At 36.2% G+C, this 22577-nt stretch overlaps 2 protein-coding genes across 4 annotated transcripts; both read right to left on the bottom strand.

The window, feature by feature from the left end:
* Positions 1-6368: 6368 nt before the first annotated feature.
* Positions 6369-16327, bottom strand: mbd1b (methyl-CpG binding domain protein 1b). Of its 2 annotated transcripts, none has more exons than XM_082155349.1 (17): positions 16216-16327; positions 15122-15726; positions 14855-14992; positions 14636-14759; positions 13186-13547; positions 13003-13085; positions 12846-12877; positions 11989-12159; positions 11304-11366; positions 11187-11219; positions 11019-11099; positions 9956-10120; positions 9182-9364; positions 8991-9065; positions 8707-8802; positions 7716-7841; positions 6369-7628 (listed from the first exon to the last, which is right to left on the bottom strand). In XM_082155349.1, the coding sequence occupies exons 2-17, from the start codon at positions 15691-15693 to the stop codon at positions 7152-7154; spliced, it is 2781 nt and encodes a 926-aa protein (XP_082011475.1). In that variant the 5' UTR covers positions 15694-15726; positions 16216-16327; the 3' UTR covers positions 6369-7151. The 2 variants fall into 2 exon arrangements, with proteins under 2 accessions (XP_082011475.1, XP_082011474.1); XM_082155348.1 differs by having other exon boundaries at positions 9140-9364.
* Positions 16328-17266: 939 nt separating this feature from the next.
* cxxc1b (CXXC finger protein 1b) lies at positions 17267-22317 on the bottom strand. 2 transcript variants are annotated; one of them, XM_082155569.1, is made up of 15 exons: positions 22273-22317; positions 22105-22124; positions 21539-21654; positions 21342-21442; positions 21095-21219; positions 20066-20221; positions 19854-19991; positions 19565-19675; positions 19296-19474; positions 18848-19055; positions 18603-18713; positions 18444-18493; positions 17885-17981; positions 17615-17767; positions 17267-17534 (listed from the first exon to the last, which is right to left on the bottom strand). In XM_082155569.1, the coding sequence occupies exons 1-15, from the start codon at positions 22286-22288 to the stop codon at positions 17388-17390; spliced, it is 1728 nt and encodes a 575-aa protein (XP_082011695.1). In that variant the 5' UTR covers positions 22289-22317; the 3' UTR covers positions 17267-17387. The 2 variants fall into 2 exon arrangements, with proteins under 2 accessions (XP_082011695.1, XP_082011694.1); XM_082155568.1 differs by having other exon boundaries at positions 21080-21219.
* Positions 22318-22577: the final 260 nt, after the last annotated feature.

A 22577-nucleotide genomic window follows, 5' to 3' on the forward strand; every position in this document is an offset into this window, starting at 1 on the left:
ACGTAAAATGAGTTTATGAGCTTTCGAGCACTAAAAATGACACATTGAACACTTGTTATTAGTTCTCTGCAATGTTTTACACCTCCATCTGCTAACTGCATTTCTTTTTTGGCTAAACTGATGTTTTAGAGAAGTGTACATGTTTTGCTGAATTTTTATTTATTTTACATGACCTGACATTTAATTTTAGCGTAGGATCTTCTAAGAATCGTACAATCCATGTATACGAAACATTGTAAAAATGCATATGAAATCACTAGCTTCTAAAATAGTTAACGTTTTTTTTCATGGGATCGGTTAGAATGTCTGACAAATGCTGCAACACTATCATATAAAATGACATGAGCATGATGAAACGAACATGCAGCCTAGAAATTTATGACACACTTTTCCTGCACACGACAGCATGGTGAATTGGAATAGCAGAGGGATCTGACGCTATTTGTGACCATGAGACCTTATTGTAGTAGAAATTGGAGGGGCTGAGATTAGCGCTTGGGGGAGAAGTGCTTTCTCAAAGCAGACAAAGGCAATTCCAAGGACTTGTCATGACCTGTCTCTCATTTGCACTGCCCTGTTTTAGCACACCAATAGGGCTCTGGCACTACAAAGAATCAGAGGATTACTGCTGGGAGATTACGCTCATTCTCACTCTCTGTCTTTCTTTGGCCATTGCATCACTTCAGAGTTCAAAATACAACAGAGATGCAATGAAGAATGTTTCTGGGTCACAGGCAAAAGTATTTGAGCATCATCTATGGGACATGCTTTGAGGGTAATCATGCATTTTGTAAGTAAACAAAAATACATAATTGAGGACACATTTAATTGACATGGAGTCTAAAACAATTTGATTGTAAATATGAACAAAGTTTACATATAAAATAAGTGTACACAAGTCAGTATATTAATGTGCCCCTATGCCTTTTTGAGTGTTAACTTTTATTTAGTGTGTAATATAGCTGTTTGTGAATGTAAAAAGTCTGCAAAGTTTTAAAGATCAAAGTGCACGCCAAATAAAGTTATTGTCTCCTTAGAGAAAGAATTGATTCTGAACTGCCGAAACGAGTTGTCAGCAATTCCAGTCTCAAATCCATAACATCTCTAAGTAGGTTTGCAACAAATTTGCTTAATACCAGCCTATGTTCTTCATTGGTTGACCGCAAACAATGTCTACTTAGTACTTAGCCTGCAAACACTAGCTGAGAAGCAACATGTTGTAGCAACATGTCGACATGTCGAGAAGACGCTGTTTTCTGTGCTGTGACTCCATTTTGCATGCACTTCCAAAGGATGAGGACTCACGCTGGATTTGATAGGGTAAAACCGATGCCATTGTTACTGTTTGCGTATACAAGTGCTGAGGAAGCCTTCGGAGCTGAAATTCAGATATGGTAATGGCCGTTTTGTTTCAGAAATACGCTGGGCGGTAGACGAATCACAACAGACTGAGCCATCTGACCAATCAGAGCAGAGTAGGGGTTTAGAGAGTCTGAATCATTTATTGATAATTTCAGACACTGTGAGAAAAGAAGTGGTGTGCAATGTATATTATAAGAAAATTAAAGTGGTTTTTGACCTTGAATGCATGTAAACCTGTTGTAGAAGACCTCTCAAGCAAAATGTAAAATAGCATAATAGGGGCACTTTAAACTTAATGAGCATAAAAGGAAAAACACTGCAGGTGGAGTCTGTTTTATTCCTTAATGATTGAACTGTGTAACCCTATAGCAGTGATTTGTGAACAAAGTTGTCAAAAGTAATATCAAAGACCATTAGTTAAGGGCAGAACTAATAAAAGATGACTGTGCTCAATATAATGAAATACAGCTCCTTCATCTGAGCAAGTGAACAGGAGTGACCCTTCCTCCTTACATCTGATTCTCAAGAACAACCAGCTGCTGTCCTGCCAACCTCTACTCTCTTTCACTTTGATGTCTGCAGATCAGGTTACAGGGGTCAAACAACAATCACTGTGTTCAACCCATTTTACTAGCTACAGAATCCAGGACCTGCCCTATTAAGCACTTTATATGCTTAGACTTAACAGATAGTCTGCTTATTCAGTCACCCTTCATACTTCTACAAGTGATCTTCTATGAACATTAAACAAGTATATTGTATAGGTATATCCTTATTTTCATAGTCAGTCATAAAGGAAGTGACATACAAAAAGCTTTCCTACAACATGTGTGCCCTAAGGTAGTATTATGACAATGTCACTGGTCCATTATATGCAAATTGTATTAGAGATCATTATGTCCTCTAATTCTTATTTAACTTCACTCTTAAAGGGGAAGTTAACAACAACAAAAAACCTGTATGACTTTTTCTGCCCTTAGGCTTCAAAACAACGTTGGACCCCATTGACTTTCATTGTAAGGTGAAAGTTTTTACTTTCAAAAACATACTTTTAAAAACATTTGATTTTGTGTTCCACAGAAGTAAGAATGTCATACAGGTTTGGAACAACATTTTTGGGTCTTTTAAAATAAGTGAAAATATCTCTTGGTGTCTAGAATATTTTTTGTCAGTCTGAACAAGCGTGAACTTCAGTGCAGCTTTAGTGAACATGCCAAGTAGGTAAAACTATTATCCTTTTAGATGAAAAACTATTTCAATTCGGAGATGATGTGAGCAGTATTGCACTACAGAACATCAGAGCCTTACAAAACCCAACATGAAGCTAAACCTCTCGTAGAATAGTCGAATGGCGGCTTAAATTTGTGTTATTTCTGCCTGAGTAATTGCTCAACTCCTCTTTCTTGTCCACCCAAAGATGAAATTCTTCTCTCCGTGTTTTCTTTGCTACTGGATAAACAAAGACAAGACAGACAGTCTGCAACAAAGCTGACCACAGCTTGGCAACACTGTGGTAAATCCCTCTGTGAAAACATGTATACATTCACAGCCTAGCCGGGGTGGAGACAGAGTTTTGCCACCTCAGACCCTGTCCTGGGGTCAGACAGCATGGCAGCTGGACAGATAACAGAAAGCCATTTGTTTGGACACTAACACTCACACCCTGCACTGTAATTTGTGGTGATGACTCAAGACTTTAAAGGGATAGCTCACCCAAAACTTAAACCTTATGTCATCATTCTGTCATGACTTTGTCTTCGAAAGAACACGAAAGAAGCTATCTTGAAAAATGTTTCAGTGTTGTTTTTGTCAATACATAAATGTTTTGATGTGAATGATCCTTTTCAGCATGTAGCTGCCGCCTCTATATATTGTCACTTCCATCTAACATATTTCAAAACCCTGCAAGCTGCAAGACGGGTTGAAAATATAACAAGCTTAAACGATGTTACCCTGAAATTCCCAGCATGAGTCTTTTGTGCCTGCTTGTCTACACATGGCTACAACATCAAGCCACAGTTGACTCAGTTTGAACTCTTTATTGCTGTTGCACCCTGGAGAGGGAGGAGGTAAAAAAAAAAAGGAGATCTGCTGAAAATACACTCTTGACAGTGCTAGATGGAGCAAGAAATCTGTGCTTTGCAAAGCAGAGTGACTCAGAGTCTAGACACTTCAAACCACACCATCCTCAGCAGTGAACATAGTGGGACCTGAGAGAGGGAGCTCAACTCAAGAGCTTCAATTATAGAAGCGCAGTTCATTATGTGAATCTCATTTGAATGAATGGGCAAATCTGCTGATTGTCATACAAAATAAGCATTATGATTTGGTCTGGAGGAAAGTACAAGACATGACATGAGTGACTTTTGTCTTGCTGCGGGTCAGTGTTGTTATGTTGAAACTAAAATGATTAAAAATTGTTTTCGGTAATTGAAATAAAGCTGAAATAAAATTCAATATAAATGTTAGATGAAAAACTTCCAACGAAAATGAGAAAAGTCATTCAAATCAAATCAAAAGTAGTAAATGAATATGTATGCAGACATTATATTTATAAACTTTTATGTTAGATGCGATTATTGCGATTAATCGATTTGACAGCACTAAAAATTATTTAAAAGTACAAAAATTATTCAAACTAAAACTCAAGTAAAAATAAATGTAAGTTTAATAGAAATACTGAAAATACTAAAAAGTAAACTAAAAGCACAAACTTAAATGAAAAATTAAATATATGAAAAATAGAAGTTAATTCAAAATATTAATAAATAAAATTATAATGTAAATAAAATAAAAAACTCACTGAGGATGGCATTTTTTCATAAAAAAAATGTCATGGTGGCATCATGGTAAAGCGATGATATTAGTTTTTGATATACTACTAAATTAATTCTGTAGATGCTATTGATGCTATTTACATGGTTTTATACCATGGTATAAAAAATAAAATAAATAAAAATTTAATAGAGCTTTAATAGAACCTTCAAAGAGGTTCCTTTGTCACTTGTGGGGGAAATTGGAAGCTCAATCACTCCTTTGGTAGATTTGTAGCCTCACGAAAATGTTTAATTTAAGATACGACTTTCGAACGACTCAGTGTTTGTAATGAATCGATTGAATGACTCACTCAAGACACACAAAATTCATAGTAGCATACTAGTACACTTTAGTTTATATCGTTATGCCATAGTAAGACTAGTATGCTATTCCGAATTCAGACTTGTGGTCACTTACTGGCGATGTAACCTGCGGAAAGGGTCACTGAACAAATCTTTTTACTGTAACTGATTCAAAAGATTCGAATCATTTATAATGAATCAAACTGAGACAAACGCATGGATAAATAGTAATAATATTGATCATTGTGGCTTACCCGAAATAACACATACATTGACACATTTACGACACATTTACTGTTAATCAATCCAAGACAATAACAGGCGTGTGACTGTTTTGCAGCATTAATCCATGGCATAGCAACATGCCACGGAAAATCCCATTTAAAGCCACGCGCGACGCTTTCATCAGCAGAACTACATGCTGGGTGAATGAGACGATAAGAGAATGTTTGAACGCTGGTTTTCAATGACAAGACGTTTTAATACAAACATTTAGCACAACACCAAAAAGGTCCTAGAAATCTGACACGACAGGAGGCAGATTTCTCCTCATGCGTCCCTGCATTTAGGGAGCCTACGTTGACTGAAATCTCAAAACCATAATAAATCAAGTGATTAATGGTTCAAATATTACTCCCATACATGCTGTCTGTTTGAGAAAAGGCGACGTTTCATAGAAGACATCGTAAGAAAAGACCATGCACACGGACCTGCGATGCCAATTAATATTCTTCTGCGGCTCTCCTCAGTCACATCTTGCAGATCACATCCTCCCCTTTATGAAAAACATATGGGTCCCTGCATAACGCCAGCACAGTGATATTATAACATCCTTTATCACATTTTAGTATTCATCCCAGTTATCCACAGTAAAGCGCTGTCACACCTCTGGAACGAGACTGGCAAACAGGGAAGAGCAACACGCGTACTTGTCTGATTAACTCTTTCAGTCTTGCCTATTTATATAGACTCAATTGCCTGTAACTATATACAGCGTGTCTGAACTGAGTCTTGCACTGCTTTCTAAGATGTTATAGTCTGTTCGCAACGAAAAACGAATATATAATTACATCATGTGCACATTCCAGTGAACGACTTTTCATGTGCAATGACGAACTGTTTAGATAATTCGATTTTTATATATTATAAATTATAGTATTTTAATAACTACATAATTAAAAACAAATTTTCATTTGAAGTTCAACTTCGCATGAATTGAATGCAGAGGTGCAGTTATACTGTGTTATGGCGCCCCCTGTAGCGCACGTGTGTATTGCATATTTGATCCGTGATACCGCAGGAGAAAATTTACATGTGGATGCTGCAACGAATGTTAAAGAGACTTTTAGTTAATCCAACATCAGTGAGGCTTTTTGCCTAGCATTTAAATTCTGTTTTCTGAGTGAGGCCTCATTAAGATAATTACTACAGGCAAAACCATTGTTTTTTTAGATTTCAATTGCAATGCATATCTTTTTTTCTCATAATGTATTTGCCAGAAATCTTCAGTAGCACTTGCCCCAAACTTTTTTATTCTGAAGTTTTTATTTAATTTAATTTTTTACAAGGGGTTTGTTCATGTATCATTGCGCACTGATTTAATATTTCATTCCTAGAAACGTGTTGAAAATTGACTTTCAGACCAAATTCCTCTCTGTGAAAACCTTTAACTGTAGTATGTCACCAAAATAAAAACAAAAATGTTGAACCTGGCTTTATTTAATGTTCAGTTTTCTGTTCTTTAAATGTATGCAAATTAGTGAATGTATTAATAAAATTATACCTAATTTGCATATTTAAACAAGGTTTCAGAAAACTTGTAAAATTACATTTACTGATTAACTGAGAAAGTATGGTTATATGTATATAACGAGCACATAATGACAGTTATCCAACCGATAATATGATTTATTAAATAAACGGAATTCAGATTATTCATATGAAAGCACATACAAACAAATCCAGAGTGTTTTATAATAAAGGAAACAGAACTTCTGGAAAGCAAAAGACATGTTTATAAAAACATTCTCACTATATTTGATTTAATTTCTCTGCCACCACTTGCACTATGTACAAAATTGTCTATCCAAAACAAGAGAGCAGCCTCACCCCATATCATACAGCAAATATTAAATCTTTTAACAAACATGGATCTTCCACAAGATTAATGCATTCTGAAAAATCTCCCCTGAGAAGTACATAAGCATTCAAAAGATGTACAGATATCATTGGTGTGAGGAATTAAACCTAAATGAATGTGAAGCACTATTATAACTTCAGTGCAAGGCAAGATGTACAGTTAAACTGATCACGGGTTAATTGTGTAAAACATCCCCATTCACTGCCTCCATTTATATGACCAGGATTCAATGTGCATCCTTAGCCAGAGCGGGTACCAGTATGTGTGTCACATTCTCTAGGGTAAAAAAACATCTTTATGTTTAGTGGTCGCTCAATAATGTGGGAAGTAATGCCAGTCATGAGTTGTGGATTAAAGTAACCAAAAATTAATTCAGCATTCAATGTAATGGTGGCATCTCTTTGAGAAAACAAAACAAAACGGTGCTCTAATATTTTTACATTAGAGTAGGGAGAAATTTAATCTAGCAAGTGGGCTGGAATAAGAGATGTATTACTTTAAGACCAATCTCCTTGTGCTGAATAGTCTCTTTATGCCTTTTGTGGAGCTTTGCATTTTTCACAGCATTCTGTCTCTGGGAAAATGAGGAAGTCACAGGTAGCCGCCCGCTCGGGAAGCACAGGCTCTGGCGCTTTTGCTGAATCCTTGTGCCCCGAGCCCTGGCAGACAGAGTACCTTTCCAGCTCCTCGAGGAGGGCAACAACCTCTTCTGTCGTGGTGAGACGAGACGGGTGGCTGTCGTACAGTTTGTGGGTGGGCAGCAGGGGTTGTCCCTGGACGCTGATGTGGTAGTGGAAACTGGGCTCAATATGAACTATGGTGTCTGCCATAGTGGAGCGCTTGGAGCACTGCATCAGCTGTAACCGAGGCCCTTCCACCACAACGCAGAACCAAAGGACGGGAAGCACCATGCTACGAAGAGATTTCAGGAGCGGCATCAGTTCATGATTGTTGTCGATGCCTTGGATGGTGGGGTCACTGTCTGCCATGCTGAATATCTGAGTGATCTGCAAAAGGCAGATGTACATATCACTGTTACCACAATGACTTCCATATTATGGGATTCCGACAACATCCATAAAATAGCTCCTTACCGATGGACAAGACTCGCCCTCCTGTTGCTCTTCCTGACCTGCCGAACCTCTACTCAAACTCTCCCCAGCACAGCTTGATGGAATTGCTGCAGTATCGTATCTAGCTGCAGAAAGGACCTCTGGTCTCTGTTAATAAATGGGAAATGCAAATAAAGCTCGTTAATCAGAACAAGCGAACAAGGCAAGCAATTAATCGATCGACAACGTGTACAACAATTTATTTATGTTTCGAAAGAAATCAAAAATACATTTAACGCAGTAATAGTTTTGAAATATTATTTAAGTTTAAAATAACCGTTTTCAATTTTAATATATTTTAAAATGTAATTTACTTCTGTGATGCAAAGCTGAATTTTCAGCATCATTACTCCAGTCTTCAGCATCACATGATCCTTCAGAAATCATTCTAATATGCTGAGTTGCTGCTCAAGAAATGATATATATATGCTGCTTAATATTTTTGTGGAAACTGTGATGCATTTTGTTGTGGATTCTTTGAATAGAAAGTTCAAAAGAACAGCATTTATTTGAAATGGAAATTTTTTGTAACTGTATAAATGTCTTTACTGTCACTTTTGATCAATATATTGTATCCTTGCTGAATAAAAATACAAACACAAAGTTACATTTTTATATATTTTTCAAATATTAATTATATTGAATTATTATTCATATATATTACATTAATATTTACTAGTATTATTTCATTTAATACACTAATCTAAAGACCATGCATTATGCATTTCAGTCTTGTTTTCTCAGAAAACTTTTTGTCAAGACAACCAAAAATCAGTGTCATTATTGAAACACTGCCTACTCATTCAGCTTCAAAGAAGTCACTGAGTCTGCTGTTTTTTTCCTCTCTGCGTGGGAACAGTATCAGAAGTGTGTGGCTATGCAGCTTACTAGATTTATTTCCCACTTGCTGATCCTTGTTTTTTGTTTGTTTTTATTTGTTTAAGCTTAAGAGAGACACCCATAAGAAGCTTACCATAGACAGAAAGGCTCTGCTACTGATGACACTGCCTTGAAACCCATTTTCTTTGATCATCTCCGCCCGTCCTGCGTGAAGCTGAGGGCCTCTCATCTTCTCAAAAGATGGGGGATGAAGAGATACAAACATATTTATATAGGACTATTCAAACAATAAAAAAAATTATTCTGGCAACCAAATAAGCTTATTTCCGTCTCTAGGGAAATCTTCTCTGGGATTCGTTTTTTGGAAACATCATATTATATTGAGGTATTATATTGATTTTCATGGTGAGAACATACCTCAACTTTTTGTGGATGGTAGAGTGGGATGTTGTTCATCATATGACTGTTTGGAACATCTGTATAAACGTAAGCCTAAAAAAACAGAAGAAAGTTACTGGAAGCTAACAGGAATAAGCAATAATGCTTTAAGGACTCCACTGGGATACCTTTCCATTGTAATTTGGCTGGAGGAGCCTGTCTGTATTTACCATCCGGCCAGCACCCGAGGAAGCCTTTGGCACATACTGTTCAGCCTCATTATCTGAAACCTCGAAATCCCACAACTTTTTGGACCTGGGTCTACCGCGTCCATACGTGTAACGTGGCCTACCGCGGGTAACCCAGCCCTGAGCAAACAACATCTCCGCCTCATCCATGGGCAGCAAATGCTTCTGTAGAACACAACACAATTTACATGATTTTCATTTCTTGTGTAAAAAGTCTTACGCAATAATCAGCAACACAATAACTTTTAGGAAAAACAGAAGGAAAATAAATAAATAAATAAAGCTGCTAAATGAGAAACATAACATACAGCTAATAACACCAAAGAAGCACAAGAGATTTAACTGTTCTCATTCCACTAAACAATTCCAGTTTCTTAACGATTCTTTTAGTGAACATATCTTTATGACAAGTAACAGTACTTGGTTCCTTTCAAACTGAAGAATTTTTTAATTTTGATCATTAAAAGGTTATGACCAGATTATAAAAGTCATTGACCATGAATCAGTTAAAAATTGTGAATTTACTACTTAAAAGTATATATATCTTTTTTTTATTATTATTACATATGTAATATAATGTTATATGTAAATGTGTAACATTTTAAATTAATATTATATGACAATAATCCTAAATCTAGAAGACAATTAAAAGTACAATAATGACCCATTCAACAATATTCTAATTCATATAAAAAGGTGAAAACTAAAATAAATAAAGATACATAATACAATGAAAGTCCTATTTTGGAAGCCCACCATAGCCTCTCTTTGGCACTGTCGTAGACGGCATTTCTGTCTTTTTTTATTTCTGCCTCCAAACTTAGGTTTGTCCATGCAAAAATCACAGCTTCCACAGTCTGTGCGACGAACGCAGCCTTTACACTTCCCGCAGGAACGGCGACGCACCTTAGGAACACCCATCTGGAAATCAAGTGATAAAAATAGAATCTATTAAAAACATTATTTGAAAAGTATTAAGGACATTATTTTAAGTCTCTAATTACATCTGACTGTATTAAATATTTGCAGTTTAAAGGGTTAGTTCACCCAAAAATTTTAATTCTGTCATTTACTCACCCTCATATCGTTCTAAAACCGTAAGACTTTCGTTTATCTTCGGAACACAAATGAAGATCTTTTTGATGAAATCTTCTTTCTTCTTGCTGTCCCTCCATTGACAGCTACGCAACTGACACTTCAAAAAGTTCATAAAGAGATTGTAAAACTAATCCATATGAATTGAGTGGTTTAGTCCAAATTTCCTGAAGAGACTCGATCACTTTATATGATGAACAGATTTAGTTTAGGCTTTTATTCACATGTAAACACTGATCAGCGAACAAACAGAAGCTGTTTGATGCGCGAGAACAAACCTCATTGGTTCTTGTGGAAGCTCAAACATGTTGCACAACACGAGAATTAACCTCATTGGTTCACGAGCCAAGCGAACATGCTAGAGCTTCCGTTTACTTTTTATTTGTGAATAAAAGCCTAAATTCAATCACCATATAAAGTGATCGTGTCTCTTCATAAAATTTGGACTAAACCTCTCAATTCATATAGATTAGTTTTACAATCTCTATGAACTTTTTGAAGCTTCATAGTAGTAGTTGCGTAGACTGTCAATGGAGAGACCAGAAAGCTCTCAGATTTCAACAAAAAGATCTTCATTTGTGTTCCGAAGATGAACGAAAGTCTTACGACTTGAGGGTGGGGGAACAAATACTTTGTTTTTCTCTTCAATCATGTGCATATCTGTGATCAAGGCACTTGGATAATGCTACTGCAGTGAAACAATGCAGTGTAGCTAGAACTCTACCTCATCCAGACCATTGTCACCATCATTACCCCCAAAGAACATAGACAGATCCTCTGAGTCACTGTACTGCAGATAGGGACTCTGCTCACAGGAAAACAACATTTAGATATAGTTGTTTTACAGCAATCCCTCAGATAACTTCTGACAGATTATTTATAAGACTGTTACCTGTGAGTCCTCAAATTCCTCTGAGACTGAGGGCTGAAAAAATAATTAACGATTAATGCTTTTACAAGCATAATGAAGTAATAGTGCACTGTGTGAAAATATACTTTTTTTCCTCACTTTTGAAATATATGAAGCTGTGCTGAGTGATCCAGCAGTTTTTGAAAACTGCCCCTCTGATATCTGTGGATTAGATAAAAAAAGGGTACTTAAGTGACCTATTTAATTATTAGACAAAAAAGGTAAATCCTTATATACACTACCATTCAAAAGTTTGGGGCCAGTAAGATGTCATTTGTATTCAGCAAGGATGCATTAAATCGATCAAAAGTGATAGTAAGGATTTCCATTTCAAATAAATTCTGTTTTTCATAAAAGAATACACTTTTTTTTTTATCACATTTTCCACAAAAATATGAAGCATCACAACTGTTTTCAACATTGATACTAAGAAATGTTTCTTGAGCACCAAATCAGCATATTAGAATGATTTCTAAAGGATCATGTGACACTAAAGACTGGAGTAATGGCCGCTGAAAATACATCTTTGCAAAAACTAGGAATAAATTATTATTCTGTACATTTTGTCATCTAATCCAATGCTATTCATACATTGCAAGTGTGGCCAAGGGTCAAAATGCCTTCTGGGTAACAACTGTAGATTATATTCTTACACAATTTTAGACATAACATTGAAAAAAACAAAAAAACAAAACAAAAACAAAACAAAAAAAAACAAAAAATCATCTGCCCACTGAAAAAAAAAAGAAAGAAAATAATATTATTCAGATTTTAACCACTGTACCTTTACACCCTTGTCCTTACGGATGGGGTGCAAACACTTCCGTTTTCGACATTTAACGACTTTCCGAGAGTGGATATTAAGTCGTAGGCGTAGTCGACCATTTCGGCAACTAACACATTTTCCACAGTCCACTGCAGTTTGGCATGCTCGGCATCGGCCACATGGAGTCCACTAAACAAGCACACACACACAAAAGAACACACACAAATAAATGTCCTCATATTTGTAATGCAATACACTACATACAGGGCTTGACATTTAACTTTTTGCTCACCAGCCACTGTGGCTAGTGGTTTTCCAAAGTTACTAGCCACTCAGCATTTTCGCTGGCCACAATTTTGACATCGATACCATTGGGAAAAACTATAGATATTTTTCAGAATTTGGCAGCAGGTATATTTAGGATGCAATCACTTTAAGACCTGACACATTATGCAGAAGACACACAATCCCACGCTGAAATTCAAGCCCTGTAACACCAACAATATTCATCCGGAGCAAATGAAACGAGTGAGTGAGGGAAGGCGGGTTTGTGTGTAAACTCGCTGTCTGAGAGATGAGAGAGAATAGATACACGGTATCATACACGTGTATCTATTCTGCGGAAAATGAGTATTGGAAGCGTTTCAGATATATTTAACTATTGATATGCATCGAAAAAACTATATTTTTGACAACACTTTAAAAAAAATTATTTAGGCTATATTATAAATAAATTTTAACCCACCAAGGTGGCTAGTAGGAGTGACTGCATTACACGCCACTGCTGAAATCCATCCACATCTGGCGGGTGTTAATGTCAAGCCCTGATTACATAACACAAAAAACCCAAATAAAATAAATAAATAAAAACATACCTTTTTGTAGGGTTTTCTGCGTCTCGTTATTGCTAAAACAACAGAAAACATGATCACCAAAAGGAACAGCAATAGCCAAAAAATACACTTCTGTTATTACGATAAAGCTGCTTTACTCACAAAACTGAATGTAATGCTAAAAATACTTTTGACTTACATGTGTTAACCTCAAGCCTGCAGTTCTGGCACATAGTTTGTCCCTCTTCAAAATTAAAGGTTTTATTACATCTCAGGCAGATGCTGAGTACAAACAAAATGAGAGTGACATGAAGAAAGACATTCACACCACTGTTTTTGACATGTATGCTAAAGTGTAAGAAAAAGAAAAGTCACTGCCTACCCAAACAAACTTTGTCGAGTTCCACCGGTGCCATTGATTGGCCTATCTGCAGACACCGAACCAACCAAGGGAGGAACAGTTGGATTTGCAGCAACTCTAGTCAGATCAACAGGAGATCGAGTGGCAGCATTTGGTAAAGTGGTATCTGTCCCAGGACCAGTAAAGGTACTGCACTTCGGTGGGGTCACAGTATTCACAGCCTTTTGGGTGGAATATGTGCTCAGCTTTGGAACAGTACCACAGCTGAGACTTGCTGAAGACCCTGGACTGCAGGCCGTGCCACCTGCATTCGTTATTTCATTTGAAAAACCGGGTGTAGAAGAGCCGCCATGGTGTGCCATAGGAGAATCCACTCTTCTTTTCTATGGGTACCAGAATCAAATTTGTTTTATAATTAATGCATTTTGCAACATCGACACTGTTATAGAACTGAATCAACACTAACTCGAGGTGAATAATGACACTATTGTCTTCTGTGGAGCTGCTTATAACTGATAAGTATTATAATTGATGAACTTTACACATCTGAAAAATGACACAGTTGTCTCTCTAAAGCTGCTTACAATAGGACTGTAAAACCGATTAATCACAATAAATTGCATTTATCATAAAAGTCTGTGTTTACACACACATATACACATACATACATACAGACATATATACATATACATATATATATACACGCATATAAATATATATATATGTGACCCTGGATCACAAAAGCAGTCACAAGTAGCACGGGTATATTTGTAGCAATAGCCAACAATACACTGTATGGGTCAAAATGATCGATTTTTTTTTTATGCCAAATATCATTAGGATATTAAGTAAAGATCATGTTCCATTAAGATATTTAGTAAATTTCCTACTGTAAATATATAAAAGATTTATTTTTGAGAGTGAATGCAGTAAAATCGCGAACATAAATTGACAACTTTAAAGACGATTTTCTCAATGTTTCGATTTTTTTGCACCCTCAGATTCCAGATTTTCAAATAGTTGCATCTCGACCAATATTGTCTATCCTAACAAACCACACATCAATGGAAAGCTTATTTATTGAGTTATCAGATGATGTATAAATCTCAATATAAAAAATTTACCCATGTGACTGGTTTTGTGGTCCAGGGTCATATATATATGTGTGTGTGTGTGTGTGAGTGTGTATAGTATATATACACAGACACAAACAGAAATATATATAATACATATAAACATGCACATATATTATGTAAACACAGACTTTTATGTTAGATACGATTAATCGATTTTACAGTCCTACTTTAAAAACAGAATTTGAATTAGTCTCATATTTGATTAAGTTTGGATCATTAATTCTGTCATTTTCCCGTTTATTACTGTGACACTGCTTTGAAACAATCTGTATTGTATATTCTATATAAATAAAGGTGACTTGACAATTAAAAAAGCATGCTGAACATTTCCTCACCTTTCTTTTTCGAGGACCGTCACCAAGAAATTGGCCCGTTTTAAAATCAAAATTTGTGAGGTCCACAGAATCGTTTATATGTTTCATAAGCTCAACCCTACTTCTTACTTTGTGACCTCTTGGACTGAAAAAGGAAAAAAAATAAACAGTGATTCAAAATGAAACTCTCATTATTCAGATTGTATCGGTTACATTTTAAACAAACTGTTTTATATATACCTTATATAGTATGTATCACTGCGTCCTTCACTGTTGCCTGACCGACGAAAAACCTGCTTGCGTTTCCATCCTTTCCCTAATGGCGGACAATCTTCCCATCCTTCATCGACCTCTAGTTGTGTTCTCCGTCTAGGTCTCCTAGATGAAAAAGAAAAACATACATCTGTTTTAGCTCAAACAACGTAATGCAATGCATAAGATGAAAGGCATTTTAATAAACAAAAGTTTGATGCGTTTAATGAGGAAGAATCCAGGTCATGTACATACCCAGCACCTCTGCCGCCAGCAGTTTTCAAAACACTAACCACACTCCCACTCCACTCGCTACCAGCAAGGCTCTCTATTTCTCCATCGACGCTCTGGGAATCAACATCCTCACAGTCTTCTTCGAGTGGCTCCAGCCAGTCACAAGGAGGCTTGTCGACATCTTTGGAAGATTCACCTTCTATTTCAGTTACAGCTTCCTCTTTGTTTTTGTCCGTGACATGGTCCTGAATGTCTGTGCTTGTCGTAGGTTCTTTGTTTTCCTCTGTATTTGCATCTTTTCCTTCAGATGTTGGTTCTGCAGGAACAGGTTCTTTATTTTCCTCTGTATTTGCATCTTTTCCTTCGGATGTTGGTTCTGCAGGAACAGGTTCTTTATTTTCCTCTGTATTTGCATCTTTTCCTTCGGATGTTGGTTCTGCAGGAACAGGTTCTTTATTTTCCTCTGTATTTGCATCTTTAACTTCGGATGTTGGTTCGGTGGGTACAGGTTCTTTGTTTTCCTCTGTATTTGCATCTTTTACTTCGGATGTTGGTTCTGCGGGTGCCTCAGCTGCTACTTCCTCTGTCTCCATGTTAGTAAAGCCTCCCTGTTCTGCTTATTTGAGCTGCAATAAGAAAATATGCATTAGTAGAAATACAGTTTCTTTCAAACAACAACAAAAAAATCCTTGATTTACATAACTGAATTTCAAAAGGAGATAAACATCTACTTTTTGTCCATCTGAAGCTCTTATAAAGTCGAATTATCTGAATACTCTCTTTATGTTATGCATTTAGCTCAGACACCTGCAATTGTACTCAACGGTCAGCTGACTCTGCCTATTGTTGCTCTCCCTATAGGGACCAATCGTTTTATTTACAAAAGCACGACTTTGATGCGCAAAATACTGTCTAGGTAGTCAGCACACTAGGTTTTGAGACACAGCCTAACACGTATAAGCGCCAATATTTAGCGTGGTGGCTAAAGTGTTAGCAAGCGTGAAATGATAGTAAATAACACTGGATACTGATATTTACCGAGACTATTAGCTGTTTTTAATGGTTCGGTTAAACTCAAAGTCATACATACAATACGCCATTTTAAAAAAACCTACCTGTGAACCCCTTAACGAGCCCTCACATTGATATATTTTAAATAACTGATAATGGAGAGAAGCCGGAAGTGCTGTTGTAACCCGGAAACACGTGACTCAAGCGTTCTGAATTAAAGATCCCATATCACGTCACACAAAAGATTTGTCGCGTAGCTTGATGTATCATTTACTTTTATTTCATTTATCTGTCATTCTGTTCGTTGTACTGCTACACAACAGATCATAGAGATTTAACAATTTCGAATATATACAAATTACTGTCAGTGTAAACATCTGCGTGAATATTTTAAAATAAAATGTATTTATTATTATTTTAGACTTCAGACTTTTGGATCCTACTGTATGTATATGAAAAAATATGTTATATATACCTAGACATGGTAATACAAATTTAAAAAGGGATATTCCCTTTAATTAAAAATAGTCAAAGATATATATTAATTTCTTTGACTATTTTTTATATTTATTACCATGTGTAGGTATTTATAAAAAAAAATCAGATCCAAAAGTCTGAACACTAAAATGGTAATAAATAAATACATAAATAAATAATTGCAAATCATCCCATAAACAAAAAAATGAAGCAAGAGATCTGAGGATATCAGATTAAATTGTTTTATAAATGATTCACGGATGTATGTTTAAGAATAACACACACATTTTTTTTACTATTTTGTAATTACTTGTGCACAGGTGAAATTACTTAACAGATGCCAATTAACCAGCCATCAATTGGAACCATTTTATTTTATTTTATTTTTTTTTATGTTGGCCGATGTCTGTTCTGAACTTGCACGCAAACAGCATTGCAATCATTTCCCAAAAAGTTATTTGAGTGGAAATATTATGAAGTCTGTAAACAAGATGTTAACACACCGGCAAGAGATGGGACACGCTGAAAAAGCAAGCTCAGTTCGAGATGCTCGAAATATTGGAAGGAACAAATATATATATTGAGGGTTGGGGGGTTAAATGCATATATATCTGAAGAGAACTGACTTCTGAATCTATCTGAATCTTCAGAGCATCCCTAAAATTAATCAATACAGACTGAAGGAGACATGAAGAATGTTTATTATGAATGACTGTCCAAATAATGACAAATATACAATATGAAAAGTATACAAATATAAACAAATAATTATATAAGCAAGCACTGATAGTTCACAAGGCTATCTGTCTTTGCTGCAGCGGAGGTCAGTGGTCAGGGGGTCATGCTGGATGGTCTGGTGGAGCATGAGGGCCAATAGTCCTGCTCTGTTGGTCATGGCCGTCCTCACATTGCGTTCTTGTTCAAACAACTCATCCAGCTTGTACCACTGTTCAGAGGGGAAAAATATGAGTACATAAAAATACATTAAGACTACAATGACAATAAGTTTTGAAGAACTTAACTGACCACTCTGACACGCTCAAGGTCCACCTCTGCCCGTCTGAGCTTCTCCCAGCAGTAATGCTTGTTGCACTTGCGTTTTGAAACCCTGCAGTAGTCTCCAGTTGGCTCAAACACGTTACGCACTAGTGGACATCCACACACCTCATCTGCAAGGACCTGAGAAGAGAAAAGCAGAATGGAGATGTACTGAACACAAATCAAGTCATGAAGAGATTTTATAAGATGTAGTTTAGTCTGAGCAGAATTATGGCAAGACCGTAACTAAACTCTCACCTTTGGATCTCTGGAATGTTCTGGACATAATACTTGGAGTCTCTTGCAGTATGTTTTACTCTGAGGGTTGTACACATCACAGAAGAGTCTTGTTGCCCTGACAGAATAAAAAATGAATTATAAAAAATGTGTGTGTGTGTGTGTGTGTGTATATATATATATATATATATATATATATATATATATATATATATATATATATATATATATATATATATATATATATATATATATATATATATATAATATGCATGTGTGTATATAATAGTATATTATAGTATAAGTATTTTTACTATATTCAATTACAATATTTACTTAAATTAACCAACAGTCTTGGTTTAAAAATAATTCAGTTGCAAATAACCATTATCACATTGCCATTATAAAGTAATAATACATTTATTTATTAAATTCCATAAAAATAACGAGCAAATAGAGGAAGTGTCGATATAACAGGCACACTAAGATAGTGTTTCTCTAAGTGAACTGAGGGTATTCAGGGACATTCAATCGTAACTGCTGTAGTGGATCATAACAATTTCAAATATATCTCTCTTACCCTTCTATTCTGGTGGGGAAAATGGAACCGAATGAGGTCTGGCTTTCGTACTGTTAAAATAATAAACCAAGCATTAGTATTACATAAATTAATTTTCAATGTTCAGGTGATCATAAATCAGTAACCAATAAATGGGCTCAGAAAATAACATATATTGACCTTGGCATAACATCTCTCCATATGCCTCAGCGCCACCTTGGGGTTGATGGGGTGACTGCAGGACACACAGAATATCTGAAGGTCTGTGTCCTCACTGTCAGTTTCATTCACCTGCAAGAAAAGACATTAGCTTAACACCCTAATAAATATGACAAGATCCCTGAAACACACAAATTCCCTCTCTTACCAGTCATTCTATAAAATTCAAATGACATTAGCATGAAAAAGCTTTACTGGAAACTCACATCCTCATCCTGTTGGACCACCTGCTGCTTGGCTTTGGCAATGATGCCCTCGAGCTCGTGGAAACGACGCTCCATTTCGGCAAGGCGCATCCGTGCAGCCTGCTGCTCCCTGCGGATGCGCTCCAGCTGTTTTTTGCCCTGTTCCTCAGCGACGCAGGGGCTCTGCTGCCACTGCTGGATTCGCTGCGGGAGGATCTCGTAGATCCGGCTGCACAGATCGGCAGATCAATAAATCAATACGATCTTTTTAAAACACATCAAACTGTTGTTGGTATAACATTGCGCGATCGTTCAATGCCAGTTGGCTGCACTTAAAGTCGCAGGAAAAAGTTTTTATGGTTTAAAGCAGTATTTATTATAAATAATTTATCTGATTTATCTTTAATCAAAATAACTTGTGACATCAACCAACTTCTGTTTCATGCCGACTTTAATGAAAAAAACCTACTTGGCAGCCAGCTTCATGCCACAGTCTTCAGAGCAGTATTTTGAGTTTGGACGTGTCAGCTCAATACAGTTCGGCCCCAGGCACTGTTGCATGTCTCCTCCATGTCTGCTGTCTCCCCTCTCGCTGTGCCTCAAACGATCACGGTGCTTCTGTTTCTGCTTGTGGCGACGGGACTCCTTCTGTAAAAGATGAGCACAATTAACAAAAACTATTTCTTAAACGCAATCCCAAAAACGATTATGTATTAAGCACTGTGTTCCTCATTGCACCTTTTTGTCAAATTTTTTGTCTCTCCTCTTGACGTGCTTGACTTTTATAGCTTTCTTCCGTGGGACAGGACTGTAAATTGGGCCGTCTTCATCATCATCACTGCCCCATGACTGGTCACAAGAGAAGGGCGAGATTTATTTTTGAGTGCTGAGACCTAAAGCATCATCCCTAACAAGCAAATCTCAAACATACTCATGTTATAAAAACATCTTAGAATTTGACAAGAGTTCAAATGAATGTATGTATATACTAAGTGGTTGTGGTTGAGCAACAGCAATTAGCCGTTACCGCATTTCTGTCCTTGTAGTGCTCATATGGCTCCATATCGTTCTCGTCGTAATCATCTAAGTATCGTCTATCTCTGTGCATTATATTGTCCTTCCTCTCACGCAGAGAAAACTCCTCGTCCCGAACACGTAGCATTTTCTGCAAAAACAATGAGAGAGAGTTAACATCAAAACAAAAACTACCTAATAAACCACCTATATAAAGACACTCACCCGAGCACGGACGACACACTGCCTTAGACGACATTTCTGACGAATCTTGTTTGGGCCCCCAAATTTCTTCATGTCTTTACAGAAGTCACACTGACCACAGTCCTCATTCCTAGTGCAGGGTTCGCACTCACCACACATACGGGCTGATCGCTTCACCTGGAACGCAGTTAGAGGACCACACTATTATATTGTTCTATATTATCACTAATAAATGTAATAAATATAAATTCCTATAGTATCCATTCAGGTTTAATGACTTCTTGAAGGTTATTAGGTAAGTTCAGTCTTGTTTTAAAATTAATTAAGTTCAAATTAAGACAAATTGAGATGAAATATAAATTAAGATGAGATATAATATAATATAAAAAATAAAAAAAAATATATACCATTAGTGAAAAATGTCATTCACTTGTTATATCCAAAAATGGGCATTATCACATGGTTATTATTAAATAAAATACATTACTAAACATTCCTTTTGCCGTTAATTGTAATAATCCAGTGAGATTTTGTATGCACAAGGATTTCCATATGGAGATCTGATCTTACCATTATCGAGTCCGTCTGGGATTACATGAAGAAACAGAAAAAAACTGAGACTTTCCAAGCATCTTGGAGATGTTGCCACAGTTCTTTTGGATTTAGTCTGTCTTAGTTTTTTTTCTGTTTCTTCATGTAATCCCAGACGGACTCGAAAAAGGTGAGATCAGATCTCCGTTTGGATCATACCGGCTGTTGTCAGACTCCTTTGTGCATACAAAAATCTCACTGGATTATAACAATTAATGGCAAAAGGAATGTTTGGAAATGTAAACTGATATTTCCTATTGACAAACTACACCAATAGATAAATAGCTGGCTTTAAAACCATTTTTTTGTTGGTGAAAATACTAACGTGCCTAAGACCTTTGCAAAGTACTGTATGTACCATAAAAAATTGTCAAACTGCCCAACAATAATGCAATAGAGAAAGTGCCGAGTGTATAACAAGCAAACTTAGATATAAGAACATACTGAAGAAACACTAACTTTCGACCCACGGCGCTTATCGATCTTGTACTCTGGAGTGCTGGATCGTTTTTCAACCCTCTCTGGCTCAATGTCTTTATCACGGTTCTTTTTCCGATAGCGTATTGAAAGAGATGGATCCCTTTCTAAGAGAAAGAATTGGAACTGATTAACTGATATTGTAACAAAATATATTTTAATATGACAAAGTGCATGTTTAAATATTTTAAGGTGAACAACAGTGGATTAAAGGTCATCAATCACTGACCCCGACACTGGTGGCAGTACCACTCCCTGATAGCTTTGGCCATCTTCTCCGTCACATTTATACAGTGACCATGAAACCACTCATTGCACTTGTCACAACCACTGTGGGGAAAAGATGTGATCCAAATTAAGCTCTCAGTTTGAACGCATACATATTCATATTCTTTGGGAAAGATTTTTTGGATAGATTTGTCTCACATCATGAAGCAGTTAATGTCTGGTTTTCGACAAATGCAGTAGAGAGGAGCATTCTCTCCATCTACGACAGTCTTCTTCATAGCTGGAGCCTGGTCCATATCAGACATCTCGCTGTCCTATGAAGACAATAGAACGAAAACATTGAAAAGAACACAATACAATCAATACAATAAAACTGCAAGACACACTCAATAGAAATATCATCATCAAAACATTATCGTGCTTCAAAGACTATGTTTGTATGGCATTAATTAGAAATAATAAACAATAACAATAAAAACTCATTAAATTAGTTATCCATTTAAAACAAATACAAAAAGTACATGTTTTGGCCAAAGTTCAACATCAGTGTGTCACAATACATATTAGCATGATAGCACACTTGATAGCGAGAATATAGATTAACTATCCAGTGCTGAAAATCTATTGCTGGTTTACAATATAACTAGAGAAATAAATAATTCGTTCTTTCATTTGCAACGATAGCTTTTAGAGAACTAATTTTGTATTATTTTGACTGCTCAAGCCGGAGCTAATATGCTATCAAATCATAATAGCAGACTTACCATGGCTGCTTCCCCGCCTTCTAGAAGATCCGATCAAACAGAGCGAATAAGGATAAATTGAGATAATGCATGAACACGTAAATGTCCGGAATAGTCCGACTTTGATAACAGTCAAATTTCCCAAACAAAACTAGGAACTGGAGCAATGTTACAAAACCTAATTGTTACCGTGGGCAGTGGACATCAGCGTTGTTTCGGTTCTGTTTCGGCAGAGGGTTGATTGTCATAATAAAAGTCCTCATGGAGGGAAAAGCTATGTTCATTTTCTAGGTCGTTTACAGACAAAGTACATTCTATCACATGACGATCATTGAAAGACTTAATAATCAACATGCTTTCTGTTTAAAAAACAAAAGTAATATTTTAAAAACATCAACAATACTAACATTTATACTTATACTAATACTACTATTAGTTATTTAATAGAATTATTTAATACTATTATTATTATTATTATTATTTATAATAATTGT

Source organism: Leuciscus leuciscus (assembly GCF_965113295.1).
Source record: "Leuciscus leuciscus genome assembly, chromosome: 23".
Taxonomy (NCBI): domain Eukaryota; kingdom Metazoa; phylum Chordata; class Actinopteri; order Cypriniformes; family Leuciscidae; genus Leuciscus; species Leuciscus leuciscus.

Excerpts from the sequence above, each read along its gene's own strand:
- cxxc1b (XM_082155568.1), bottom strand. Across the intron at positions 21,443-21,538 it reads GACATTAACTGCTTCATGAT|TGGTTGTGACAAGTGCAATG; the intron begins GTGAGACAAATC and ends TTTTCCCCACAG. Across the intron at positions 17,768-17,884 it reads AACATTCCAGAGATCCAAAG|GTCCTTGCAGATGAGGTGTG; the intron begins GTGAGAGTTTAG and ends TTCTCTTCTCAG.
- mbd1b (XM_082155348.1), bottom strand. The coding sequence starts at position 15,693 with ATGGAGACAGAGGAAGTAGCAGCTGAGGCACCCGCAGAACCAACATCC. Across the intron at positions 12,160-12,845 it reads GCAGAAAACCCTACAAAAAG|TGGACTCCATGTGGCCGATG; the intron begins GTATGTTTTTAT and ends GTGCTTGTTTAG. Across the intron at positions 11,220-11,303 it reads CAGCTTCATATATTTCAAAA|CCCTCAGTCTCAGAGGAATT; the intron begins GTGAGGAAAAAA and ends TTATTTTTTCAG.